A 14,592-nucleotide genomic window follows, 5' to 3' on the forward strand; every position below is an offset into this window, starting at 1 on the left:
AAAAAAAAAAAAAAAAAAAAAAAAAAAAAAAAAAAAGAAAAGTGAAATCCAAATTGTCTACATATCCCATGAAAACAAGCACGGGTATGAGAATGGCCTTTTAGTAAACATCAACCCTAAATTATGTATCCTGGGCCTGTGTCTGGGATGTCTCTCCCTTTAAAGGTAAAGAGAATTAATTTTAAGCAGCTTTTAGATGAAATGGACCCACAGCACTCCAAACCTCACCCTCCCCACACTTACACTTGGGCAGCAAACTCAGATACAGTATAACTTTTCACTATACTAAAAGACAAATGTTATGCAAATAGCAAGAATTAAAATGTACCACTTTTCCTAAATATACAATGTCAAAAAGTAAATTAAAAAAATACATACCCATATATGCTGCCCAATGGATAGCACGCCTATCTTTCTTGTCAAAAGCATTAATATTGGCACCTCTAGACAAGAGTAGTTTGATCATCTGGAATAAAAGTGAACATGGTTTCATTAAAACTCAGAAGTAGAACTGTTCATGAACAGCCCTTGTGAAGACTATTCATCTCAATTTCTCTGGCACTGAATTTCTGTACTTGTAGAAAGGAAGGTGCCACACTAAATATTGAAGGCTGTTTAACATAACAGGACAAAATATTTTAAAAGGTTCACTGAATTCAGGCATCAGCATTGTTTTCAGATGCCACTTTGTGTCCTGGTATTTTATGAACAATTAAGAACAAATCTGGGAAGTCTAAACCTGGAATATTTAACAAGGGGTTTTATTCCTATTCATAGCCCAAAGTGTTAAAATGTAAAGTACATTTTCATTTCAGAATGTCTTAAATGTAATGCAAGCACAAACATAGTATCTACAATATGATTAGACCTGAAGGTCACGGCACAGTCTCAACTCATAATATGCCAGGAATAATAATTAAGCCTAATCATATTTATAATACTTTCTCCATTGGAAAGGGCATTCCAGATTTCAAATAGGGACATATCTTGTGACCATAACTGCAATTCAGGCAAGGATTTTTTTATGTTGCAAAATTAGAGAAGCACAGTGAGAACACTGCAGCCACCAGCTCCCAGTCATGGAATCTTGGGAATGTCATTTTATCTCTTTGAGTTTCTGTGTCTGCAACAAAAATGAAAAACTGGACAAGTTGGCCTCAAAGGTTCTTTGGTTTCATTCTTCCCTAAGTCTTATATGTACACATAAACCCCACCTTTCACTATGATAACACCTGGCATAAGCAATGTTTGTTGTATAAGATATGTAAGAACTAGTTTTCTTAAATTGTTTTCTTTTTGTGGTTCTTTCACTAAAGACTTCTCATGTTTTCTGAACTCTGCCTTCCTTTGCTACTATCGTTTTGTAAAAACAACGAAACTGCTTTGTCTTCCCAGGTTATTTTTTCCCACAATGACAAAACATACTTTTCATGTTATATTGTAGTTGGCAACGTTCTCCTTTGTTACCCCATGCTGAGTATGAAATTCAAGTGCATGGACAGTATTTACTACAGAAATCTCTAAATTCAAGAAAGTTGTATCATGAAAAAACGTCAGAGGCAAAATTACACAATAATGAGCAAGACAGAAATTTTTGATTGCTTTTACCATGAACTGGTTAATGGATAAAAAAGGCAAGTTCATTAATAACTGGGAGGTGGAGGGATGGAAGGAGAGAAACCACTGTCTAATTGAATGCCACCTACCTCACCATGCCCACTGAAAGCTGCATGATGTAATGCAGTTCTTCCTGCTCGATCAGACACGTTTACATTACTCAGAAGAGGTACCAAGGCTTCAGCACACTTTACAGCTTTATTAGCAGCAGCTATGTGTAAAGGGGTTTGCCAATTTTTGTCTCGAGCATTAACATCTGCAGAATGCTTTAAAAGTACCTGAACTGCTTCCTAAAACATATAAAGATAAAAGTTATAAAAGACAAGTGAGTTGAGTTTTAGAAATGATATATATAGAGATAGATGAAGAAAATAAAAAAGTTTTGATAGAACCTGCTACAATAAGAATTTACCTCCCAAAACAAAATATTCTGAACTTAAGATACAACAAGATAAAACATTTCCTTTCCCTACCTTCCCATTAAAGGCCTAACAATCCCATCAAAATATGCAATAAGAGTGTTGATAAATATTCCTCAAAAACATACATTTCTTATCTTGTTTTTCTAGATAGCAAGATATAATTAACTTACACTTTGAAGATTAAGTAGATTAATTTCTTTGCTGTTAAATGTATAAAAATTAAAAACACACTATTTCCCAAATTAGTATATATGCTGTATTTTACAAAATAAAAAAATTACTAGCATCTAGCTCATTAAAAATAAAACAAAAAGACATACACAAGCTTTTGTGGAAAAGCTGGTGTTAAGGCAATTTGAGAGTTTACTGTCCAAAGGGATATATCTCCTAGAAGTATATGGAAAACCTCACAACACCACATCTATAAACTGGACTCATGGCAGGATTCCAAGGAATTCAGTATGCCATCAACACTAAGCAATAAAATTTTTTTCCTTACAGTGATAATTCCTATCTTTGGTAGATGAATGTCAAACTATGTAAGAAAATGAAAAGGAGCAGAATCAGGACAGAATCTGAGTTCTTATCTCAATTCTATTATTTAAAAGGTATACTATTCGAGTCTTAAAAAGCGATCCTCAGTGTTCTTATCTGTGAAGAGGGGAAATACCACTTGCCCACCACTCTTCTAAGGTACAACAAACTAATATATGTGAAAAGTGTTAGAAAGTATAAGTAGCTATAAATATACAATGTATTAAGGAAGACTAAACAAAACACTATTCTCCATGAATACCCGTAGCTTTTTCAGCCTTTGAAATAAAAAAGAATCAGAACTATTTGAAATATGAGAAACAGCACAAGTATTTAAGAGGGCTGGCAAAAGACTAGAAAGATGCCAATAATCTACAAGCTGCTAAGGAAGTCAGCCAGCTAATCAAGATACATGGAGGCCTATGACCCCACAATTCTACTCCAGTTAATCCAAGAGAAAAAGAAAAAAAAAAAAAAAGAGATCCATCCAAGAACTCTCAAAGCAGTTTTATTTACAACAGCTAAAAACCAGAAATGTGAATGTTCATCAATAGGAAAATGGATAAACAAACTGTGGTACATCTGGACACTGATACTACTCAGCGATAACAAGCAATGTACCAATAATGCATGCAACAACACGGATGAATCTCAAAAATGTTATGGTGAATAAAAGAAGACAAGACACAAAAATACATATTGTATGATTCCATTTCTATAAAGTTCTATAGCAGGGAAAATTACTCTGGTGAGAGAAATCAAGAACAGTGGTTGCCTCCGGGAATGATGAGGACTGACTAAAAAGGGACATGAGGGAACTTGCTAGGGTAATGGAAATCTATGTCTTGATTGGGATAAGGTTACATAGCTATATATATTTGTCAGAACTTAAGAGTGTACACTTAAAATCTGTGCATTTATTATAAATTATATTTCTATTAAAGATAAATACAGAAAAGATACATAGAGGAATATGTACTCAAAATTATGGAAAACAAGGTACAAATACCATCAGGATTCCCCATCCCCACCCTCTGAGAAGGATATACAGTGACAGAGGGGATAAAACTAACATTATACTGGGAAATGTTAGTAGGCATGTTAGTAAATATACTAGAAAATAATTTAAAATAAAATGAAGAATTTATAATTTCTTCATTTCTTCATGGATAAAGTGGGCAAACACAGCATGTCAGAGATGCCAGCCTTGCCTTGTCCATTCCCACTCTGGAATTCACAATACAAACATTAAAGCTTCTGAAAATCTGGAAAGAATTTTTAGCAAAAATAGGAAAATCAAAACTATTCTTTTGTTTCACTGAAAAGCAAGAATAAATACAGTTCATGGTAGGTGAGGGTAGTTAAGATGGCATCTAAAGAAGGCTATCGGTCCAACACCTAAGACTCCAGAATCAAGACAGATCAAGGTTTGAATCCTAGGTCCACAATTTACTACTCAGAGTAAGATGAAAAAAAAAAAGACTTTAGAAATTTTAGTTAAGAAAAAAAAAAGGTGATTTTCTAGAACTACAAACCAAACAGCCTGTCATATCCTAGTATAACTCTAGATCATATTATCAGCGTATTATAAACATAGAAAACAACATGGGGATAACCAAGAGTATAGATGGTTTCACTAACAACAAATACTCCTATTTGTAACCTCAATTCCAGTTTTTTAGTTACTGATGGACATGTGTAAAAAATGCTCCCAGTGTGCCATGACTAAAAAAAAAAAAAGCTAAATAAATACTCATGACATCAAATAAGATTATGAAATATGGGTTGAAGACAAAAGGTTAAACAATTGTACTCAAAGGGTATTTATTAATATCTTGTGTCAATCTATAAGAGGCTTCCTGGCACTGGTTGTCTCTTTGGTTCTGCCTTTTTAGCCGTTCTTACCACTGATTTGAAGGAAGGCACAGAAGAAGGGCTAACGCACTGTAAAATAAACACTAAGTTTGGATGGAACACTGATATTTCATGTGATAAAATTTAAGCTTAGTTATCTTGATAGAACTAAAACCTAATTCCTGATTGGGTTAAAAAAGATAAATTGTGCAACTCTGCCAGAGGATCAAGCAGTGTGATGTGGCTTCTTGAAACACACAAATAAAAAAATTTTTAAAACCCCAAAAAACGGGCCGGCCCAGTGGCGCACTGGATAGTGCGCCGCTTAGGAGGCGCGGCAGCACTGCCGCCCGAGGGTTCGGATCCCACATACAGACCGGCTCCCGCTCACTGGCTGAGCGAGGCGTGGGAGCAACACCGAGGTTTGCAATCCCATTGCCGGTCCCTGGTCCGGTACGGGGGCAACACTGAGGGTTGCAATCCGTTGCCGGACACGGAAAAAAAAAAAAAAAAAAAAAAAAAAAAAAAAAAAAAAAACCCCAAAAAACCCTAATACTCAGAAATATTCAGAAGAATACACGGCACTTACAGAGAGTTGAACAGTATACTACTCTTGAAAAATGATAGTTACTGGGCCGGCCTGGTGGCGCACTGGAGAAGTGCGCAGCTTGGGAGCGCGGCGGCGCTCCCGCCGATGTGGAGACCGGTTCCCGCTCACTGGCTGAGCGCGGTGCGGGCACAACACCGAGGGTTGCGATCCCATTACCGGTCAGTAAAAAAGGGAAAAAAAAAAATGATAGTTACAAATCAGAGCAGTGGAGACAGATTGAGGCAGCCAGCCAGTAGGAGGAGGTGTATGGAAACCACGTCACCGAAGGGGAACTGAAGAGTACACGATATTTAACATGAAGCAGTCTTTCTCAACCCAGGTTCAGTGAGGGAATTAAGCCCTAATGCATTACTGTATGTGATAAATTAACTTCTCTCCTATGCACCAATCATCATGTATGTCCTTCGGAGAATTTAGAAAGTAATCACTTCAATTGTCTTGCATAGGGTTTAGTTCTGTCATGGTATCACAAAACCATAAACCAAAACCATAAAATTTTGCCTTAGAGAGACCCCTCTCTTTACAAACCCCTCTGTGGTCACAGCTATGTTTTCTATTAAATGAAATAAGTATAGATCTCTTTGCTCTCAGGATGTAATGGAAATCATTAAAAGAACACTGGTGAAACTGATACTCTTGGCTAGGTTTTCTAGCAGTTTTGCTACTTACAAGATTTTCTTTTCAAAAGAAAAATGATACTCAGTGTATACAGAAGTTATATTTTCATGGAATGGCCACATTATATAGCTGTTTCCCATAATTCTGCAAAAGAGTATTGATACTATACAGCCCAGTAAATTTCAGACTGAAGAGCAGACTTAAGAAATTTATTAGGATCACTGTTTTATAACCTACAGCTTGCCCTTAAGTTCAGGCTGAGTACACAGTTTTTAAAAATCAGGAGTCAAGTCTCTAGGAAGAACCTGCCATCTTCCTCTAACGTTAATTTTTGAAGCATTTCTGGTCTGTTTTACTGTCTCTGCAAATATACAAAGTGTACCTTCTGATGATTTAATCTCGTAAAACTACATTAAATTTAATAGCCATATTCCCAGGAATCATACTGAAAAATGGGTAAGTATGACTGACATTAATAGGTTCCAATAATAGTAATATTTATCTTCCTTAACTGCTTTTATTTAAAGAGACATCTTTATGAAGGGTTAACCACAAAATAAATGATAACATGGAATTTCAGAATTCAAAGTATTTTGGCTATAATATCTTAGGTTTTCATAACTCCCAGATTTGTCCAACATTACACAGCTAAAAAGCTAGTTTCTCCAAATATAAGTTCGATAAGGTAAGTTCATCAACTACAGCACATCGAAGACCCACATGGGAGTTAGGTTTTGTGTTCAAGTGGACTCATTGTTCTCCTTTTCCTAACTAGCAGGCTAAACAGCTAACAGACTGTCTCTGTCACATTGCAGGGTTTGTAAACCTTCCCCAGTCACTTTTTCCTTCTATTTCTCTTCATTTGCCCAGGTCTTGTTCTGGGTTTAAGACTGCAGCTCACAATGAGAAATACAAAGAAGCATAAAGAGGCAGGAGCTCCCCCAGTTTCTCCTGAGGTACTAGTTAGAATTGCCTTTCCTTTTCCAGAACTACCTGGTCCCATGATGGAGAGAAGGAGCAGTAGCTACGCTTAGGAATTCCTTTCTTCTCTCACAATTTGAATAACTAAAGAAACACTGAACTACCATTAACTTATACAATCACATACTTTTATTTTATTTTTGGGGGGGTGGCTGGCTGGCAATAGGGATAGAACCCTGAACCTTGGTGTTATCAGCACCATGCTCTAACCAACTGAGCTAACTGGCCAGCCCCACATACCTTGATACTTTAAATTTTTTTAAAAAATGTGCAACAAGCAACAACTATCTTAAGGTAGGTAAGAGTGTTCTGGGCACAATGCATTTTAGAAAAGCACCCACTACACTTTATAAAGGCAGTACAATGACAGAGAAAATGGAGGTCCAGGTTTTTGTTCCATCTCTACCATTCAATAGCCAGGTAGTTTCTGGCAAATCATTACACAGTTTCCTCAAAATATCCACCCTACAAAAATGTCATGAGGACTAGAAGATATAAAAAATATAAAAGATACTTTGCAAATAATTAATGTTCTCTAAAAATGTCAGTTATCTTGACAAGCAAATATTTAGGGCTGTAAACAATATTTTAAGGTTATATACTTAGAACTGGTAAAATGTGCAATCAAGTAATATTTTTGAAACTAATTTCATTGTTTAAACAATATTTCAGTTAATCATTATATACTGATGAAATTATTTCTTGATCACAATCAGCAGAACCTTTGCAACAGGCTATCGTGAATCCGTGGAGAAAAGCTCAGAGAAGGATTATGTAAGATAGAAAAATACTTTATAGAAGGGACAGATGAAGTACTTTCTACTACTTCAGACTCTTTGACAGGCCTTATATACAAAAGGAGAAATGAAAAACTTAACTTGGTTTGTACAAATTCTAAAGTAAAATGACCAGTCTACATGTTTCAGTAGCTTTTTCCTTCTTTTGAAAACACAGAATTTGAATATGGACTCATAAGCAGGCCTACTTAATGTTTTTATATACAATATATTTACTAAGAGAAATTTCATACCTCACTACAAGATGCAACTGCTCTGTGTAAAGGTGTCAACCATTTGCTGTCTTTGGCATTAACTCTAGCTCCTGCAACAAGAAGAAAAAAATAAATTGAAATATTTTACATAAAATATTTTAAATAAATCTCCTGAAATAATAATTATATATAGTCCAAATTGGATAAATAACTACTGAAAAAGTACCTTTATATTACAAAATAAAACTATGCTTTTAAATTGATGTAATTATTGAATAAGGTATTAGCTCTATTAAAAAGAAAATAAACATCATTTTATATATAGGCTAAAAAAGTCACCTTTATACAGAGCATATCCAAGGTAAAAATTAGATCCCACTTTAGAATGTGTGTTTAAAAACTCAAATACTTAAATAAATGAACATAAGAGTATTCAGAGACAAAACACAGACTATTCCAAAGTCATCCTTTCTTTACTAATGAATGTATCATGTCATAAAGTAATAACAATATAAAAATAGTTCAGCTGCTATTGTTAAAAACACAGTCAAGTTATTACATAAAATGGACATTTAAAAAAAAATGAGAAAGAGATGAACCAATCCACATGTCTTTCTGAGTTACCAAAAGATTAAAAAAGAAAATCAACTACATACAGTACGACTGTTTAAAAATCATTAAGTCAATGGACAAAAATTATTCCTAACAGAATGCAAACAAATGTAGTACAACAGAAGTGTATTACATAATTTGAAGGGGGGAAAAGTCTACCTCCCACATAAAATCCACTAATTTGGTACCCATGTCCCAAGCAAATAGAAGTAGCACATGGCAGGATCACTCTATACCTAAGAAGAGAAAAAACAGCTTTGATTCTTGGAAATATAGAGGAGCTGGCTGACAGATCCTTTCTTGTAAGCCTAGATTTATATCCTAAATCCTAACTAACTCCTTATTTTCTAGATTATAAAGTAGAGGTACAGCAAATAGCCCAATATCAGAGTAAACTATAGCAGAACCAAGGCTAGAACTCATACCTCCTAATGCTTACAGTAATTCTGTATTTTGAGTGTGAGGGTCAGGGAGATAATCAAGTGCAGTGACTTCATGTTGTGGCTCCAATAATTACTAGCTATGGGTCCTATCTGTGTGATCCCTCTGAACCTAAGTTTCGTCACCTATAAAACAGGTTTCATAATACCTTGTTACAAAGATTGACACAGAATAAACATACCTAGTACACACAGCATAGATATGTTAGAGGTAGATTTAAAACCCTTGAACATGAGATAAAATAAAATGAAATGGGGGTGTAGGAAACATCCACAAATACAGCAGTTGAAATTCTGAGAGTAACCTGCATTCTCTGCAGGCAATGACAGCGAGGACACAAAAGAATCCAGAGCCAATAAGGGAGCTTTTAAGAATGCTCAGTTAGGCTTTGGGAGAAGGAAAGGGAGTGAGCAAAACAGAGAACAGTCAAGAGTGGTATATTCATGTAATAAACATTTGGGCAACTGTCTGCCAGGCACTGTGGGGACCAAGATGGCTAAAGCATGGACTGCCTGACTTTTGTAAAGTGGGCCTTCTTGCGTATTGACACAGACACTGAGAAGAGACAGTATACTGGATCAACAAAGGCAAGAAGAATGAGGTCTTATAAGTGGCCTTCAGAAGTCTGACTCAAGGTATTAATGAACAAGAGAATATGAGGAGGGTACTTCAAAAATTTCATGGAATTAAATTAAAAGATAATATATGAATCTTTCCATAAGCTTTTTGAAGACCCTTTGTAGAATGTGGCTGTCACAAAAAGCGAGCAGGCTATGTGCTGATTAAGATCTGAGAAATAAAAAGTGATAAAAGCAGTAACTGTACAAATAATGTGTTTAACCTTTATGTAGAAAAAGAAATAACTACCTATCTTCATACATTAGTCCCCCCTTATCTGTAGTTTCAGTTACCTGTGGTCAACTGCAGTCCAAAAATACTAAATGAAAAATTCCAGAAATAAACAATTCATAAGTTTTAAATTGCACATCATTCTGAGTAATGTGATGACAGCTGGCACGGCAAGCCCTGTCCAGCCCAGGACATGAATCATCCCTTTGTCCTGTATGCATACTGTAGATGCTCTAGACACTCCCCCCTCATTAGTCACTTAGTATTGTCCCCATTATCAGATCAACTGCCGTGGTATCACAGTGCCTGTATTCAAGTAACACTTATTTTACTTAATAACAACTCTAAAACGCAAGAGTAGTGATCCTGGCAATTTGAATGTGCCAAAAGAAGCGTGAAATGCTTCCTTTAAGTGAAAAGGTTAAGTTCTCAACTTAGTAAGGAAAGAAAAAAAAAATCACATGCTGAGGTTGCTAAGATCTATGGTAAAAATGAATCTTCTATCTGTGAAATCAGGAAGAGGAAAAAGAAATTAGTGTATAGTTTATATAGGGTTCAGCACTACCTGCAGTTTCAGGTATCCACTGGGGGTCTTTGAACATATATCCTGAGGACAAGGGGGAACTACTGTATTTGCTTTACATGCATAAAGAAACTCTAGAGGAATGCTAAGACATTAACAAGAGTAGATGACTATATATTTGTGTTGGTGGTGGGGTACACTGAAAACTGGGCATGTGGGGGACTGGGATCAAAGGGCAACTTCACTGCATACTGTGCAACCTTAAATATTTATGAATATTTATTATGTATACAGAGTGAATGCGTAATTTTTTTTAACAAAATTGAATTACTGCCTATTCAAAAATGACCTATATTGGGGCCGGCCCGGTGGCGCACTGCTATAGTGCGCCACTTGGGAAGCGCGGCGGCGCTCCCGCCGAGGGTTCGGATCCCACATACAGACCGGTTCCCGCTCACTGGCTGAGCGAGGCGCGGGAGCAACACCGAGGGTTGCGATCCCGTTGCTGGTCCTGGTCCGGTACGGGGGCGACACTGAGGGTTGCAATCCGTTGCCGGACACGGAAAAAGACAAAAAAGAAAAAAAAAAAAAAAAAAGACCTATATTTAAGAGGGAATAAAAGGAGTGATTACAGAATACGTGCCAAGAATTTGGCTTGAAGTGCAAAGAAAAAAAAATAGGGAAGTAACTAGGAACAGGGTAAATATAGTTTTTTCTTTCTTTTGTATATCTAATTTTAATGGTGCAATTGGTAAAACAAAGTAAAAAAAAAAACTCTGCTGACCTCATTCTGTCATTTTAAGTTATAATTAATCAGCCTTTCTTTTTACTTGTAATAACATAATCAAAGTTAATTTATCAAAACACATAAGTGACTATAAAGAATCTACAATGGTTGACTGAGGACATATCACACTGCTATTTATTACTAATAGACAATTTGGTAAAAAATTTGGCTTATTCTTTTGATTCTAAAGATACTTATCTGCAGGAAAATCAGCACAATGGGATTTTAGACCTCTGATCATAATCTTTCTCAGAAGACACTCATCTTTTGTTAAATCATGTGTTCTTCTAATAGCATTAATCAAATGTTTTAATTCCTTTTGTTAAATCATGTGTTCTTCTAATAGCATTAATCAAATGTTTTAATTCCTTGCAAAATAAAGGTCAACTATATGAGAAATGGTGGGGCTATCTGACGGCACCAATGAAACACATACCTCTCCTGTCCACATTAATTAGTATGTGGTTTACATAGTAACAAATATGACACAGCAATGCACACTACAAGAGCAGCAGTTGGCCATGTTCTTGTAAAAGAGAAAACAGTATAAGAGCAACAAAAATGGCAGCACACTTTAAAATGGTTTAGATTCTCAGAGCCCATCTCAGTGAACTCTCTGAAGGTAAACAGACTTCAGTTCTACATAGGCCATTCCAAAGTTTGCTACATATTCATATACACATTAAACTACAAAGTCATTCCAATAAGGAAAAACATTTCTAGAGTACAGTTAACTAGTCCAACGGCTAGTTGTTGTATAGAAAACTAGCCACAAGGGCCGGCCCGTGGCTCACTTGGGAGAGTGTGGTGCTGATAACACCAAGGCCACGGGTTCGGATCCCTATATAGGGATGGCCGGTTAGCTCACTTGGGAGAGCATGGTGATGACAACACCAAGTCAAGGGTTAAGATCCCCTTACTGGTCATCTTTCAAAAAAACAAAACAAAAACAAAACAAAACAAAAAAATCAAAACTAGCCACAAAGGCTAACAATGAGGATGGAGCTAGGGGAAATGGGAAAAAAATAAGAAATCATACCCACTTGAAACACAAAAGTCTTCATACAGAGAAATAAAACCAAATGTAACAGCCTGTGGTGGCATCATCACATGCTCTATACATGGTAGAGGATAATATTTGTAATTTATCAGGATGACCTTAAGTCATCAAGATTATTTTCTGGGAAGCTGGGGTGCAGTGCTGGCCAGTACAAAGATTGTACCCTGGATCTTGGTTATCAGCAGCATGCTCTAACAACTGAGCTAACTGGCCAGCCCCTCTAGTCACTAAAACAGATAAGAATATAAAACAGCAGTCCCATCTTAACTGTTAATGTTAGGTTACTCGTAGACCCTGAGGTGGTAGGAAAAAGCATTACTAAGAAAACTAAAGACAATAAAGATAGCAATTTAAGAAAGATGTCTTGGATGACTATTGCAAACCAATATTAATAGAAAACCTCTTATGTGCCAGGAGCACATCTCATTAAATACAAAATGATTACATCCAATTGCATAATCAATATTTTCCTTACTAGACTTCCCTTCCCCCCACAAATTTATGTATATCAACTGAATATTCCCTTAAGATAAATAAGCAGCCAGAGCCTATACTCACATATAAAATCTGAATTTGGATTCACCTTTCCAAGATAGAGATGTGGTTGGATTTCTGACATTAAATGCAATAACACCACAAACAAGCAAATATCAACTGCAGGATAACCTAAAGAGGTTGTATCCATTTTATACCAGTTGGATTCTATACAAAAATTCAGGTAACCAGCTTCCTCCCACCCACCCTTTTCATTTAATAAATCACCCACATAAAAATTGTACTCTGAAACAGTAGTTTTTTAAAAAAATAATTTATTTTATTTATTGAATCAAAATCAATTATACATATTTTTGGGGTTGAACATTAAGATATGTTGATTAAATCAGTATTACTAGCATAGATATTGTTACAAATCATAATTATTATTTATGCCCTTGTCCAACCTCTCCCCTTCCCCCATTTCCTTCCCCTTCCCCCTTTAATTGCCCTAGATTTCTTCTCTCCTTCTGAAAGAATAATGGTTACTCTGTTAACTTGTTGCCTAGATGATCTGTCCAATGCTGAGAGATGTGATCAGGTCTCCCAATATTATCACACAGCAGATGCTTCTTCTGTCACTCTGAAATGGGTTTTGTGTAAAGAGACATCCTCTTCTTTTCTTTGTCTCTGCTGGTGACTTTTCTTGTGTGAATGCACTCCAGTGGTTGGTGGACCATCTGTGTGGTGGCTGCGGTGTCTAGCCGCTTTTGCGGCAGCCATGATTATTGTGGTGGCTGTGGTGGGCCACCCACATGGGGTTGCTCTTTTTGGCATGCTCCTTGGCACTGGCAGTATGCCTGGTTGTGGGGTGTGTTTGGTCCCCTTCTCCATGCCTCTGGTCCTTGGGCAGAGCCCAAAGCATTGACGCCGTGTGCCTGGTTGTGGGAGAGGGGTCCAGTCCCCTTCTCCTTGCCTCAGGCAGGTCCCCGGGCAGGCCCCAAGGTGCTGGCATGGTGTGTGTGGTTGTGGGAAGGTGGTCTGGTCCCCTTCTCGATGCCCCAGGACCGTGGGTGGGCCCCAAGGTGCTAGCTTTTTGTGCCTGGTTGTGGGAGAGAGGTCCAGTCCCCTTCTTCATGCCTCAGGTCCCCGGGCAGGCCCTGAGGCATGGTGCAGTGTGCCTGGTTGTGGGAGAGAGTTCCAGTCCCCAACTCCATACCTCAGGTCTCTGGGTGGGCCCTGAGGCGATGGCTCAGTGTGCCTGGTTGTGGGAGAGAGGTCCAGTCCCCTTCTCCATACCCTGGGTCCCCCGGTGGGCTCTGAGGTGCTGGTGTGATGTGCCTGGTTGTGTGAGGGGGAGTCCAGTCCTCTTCTCCATGCTTTAGGTCCCCAGGCTGGCCCCGACACACTGGTGCAGTTTGCCTGAAAGTGGGAGTGGGGTCCAGTCCCCAGATCCAAGCCTCCAGTTCCCAGGCAGGCCCCAAGGTGCTGGTGGTGTGCCTGGCTTGGAACTAATTTTTTGTCCTTTGCTTCTAACACAGGGGAACTTCCTGTGGGAACCAGTACTTGAGCTGTGTGGTTGTTTAAATTGCTACTTTGCTGCTATTTCCCTAGGGAAGGCTTTTTGTGCAGCTCAGGGTTTAATGGTTGACCTTGTAGGTACTTCCCGTTCTCCAGAGACCCGGTGGATCTGTGTTCTGTAGAATCTCTGATCTGGGCCAGAGTTTTTTCATCAAATTGCACCCCATGCAATTCTGTATTCCCAACCAGTCTCCTCTGAGTGGTCCTGTGCTGATTGGGGGGCAGATCAGCATCAGCTGTCCTTGCTGTGCCCCAGTGTTCCCCTGGTGGGCCTGTCTTCCCCACCGCCCATGCTGCAAACACTTACCATGGGATGGGCCCTGCACTGGTCCCTTGTGATGACTCACCGGCCTCTGAATGGTTCCCTTTTTCCAGTTCTGTCTCCTCGCTCCTGCGTGGGTCCACGTGAACCCTATTAATGGTCTTGCTCTCCTGGGGGCCACCAAGGCCCTCTTCTCTCCTGCCATCTCCAAGTAACTCTATCTGAAGGGCACAGCTGCGGTTTCTGCCGCCTCCTGCTCCATGTGCTCATCAGCTCCAGCCTTAAAGCAGCCACGGCCCGAAATGCTTAGAGCAGCTTTTTCTTTCTCTCATCGTAGTTTCTCCTGCCTTCATGAACTCCATAGGTCTCTCCTCCT

General features: G+C 38.2%; 1 protein-coding gene across 4 annotated transcripts in view; it reads right to left on the reverse strand.

The window, feature by feature from the left end:
* Positions 1-14,592, reverse strand: part of ANKRD28 (ankyrin repeat domain 28) — a 194,394-nt gene that overhangs the window by 56,285 nt on the left and 123,517 nt on the right. For 3 of the 4 annotated variants that reach the window (XM_008578550.1, XM_008578552.1, XM_008578551.1), the window contains exons 4-6: positions 7,667-7,737; positions 1,707-1,907; positions 379-466 (exon numbers count right to left, since the gene is read on the reverse strand). In XM_008578550.1, coding sequence (XP_008576772.1) covers positions 379-466; positions 1,707-1,907; positions 7,667-7,737 — 360 coding nt within the window. The remainder of the gene's footprint in view (positions 1-378; positions 467-1,706; positions 1,908-7,666; positions 7,738-14,592) is intronic. The other variant, XM_008578553.1, reaches the window with a different exon arrangement.

The sequence above is a fragment of the Galeopterus variegatus genome, unplaced genomic scaffold (assembly GCF_000696425.1).
Source record: "Galeopterus variegatus unplaced genomic scaffold, G_variegatus-3.0.2 Scaffold1716, whole genome shotgun sequence".
Classification (NCBI taxonomy): Eukaryota; Metazoa; Chordata; class Mammalia; order Dermoptera; family Cynocephalidae; genus Galeopterus; species Galeopterus variegatus.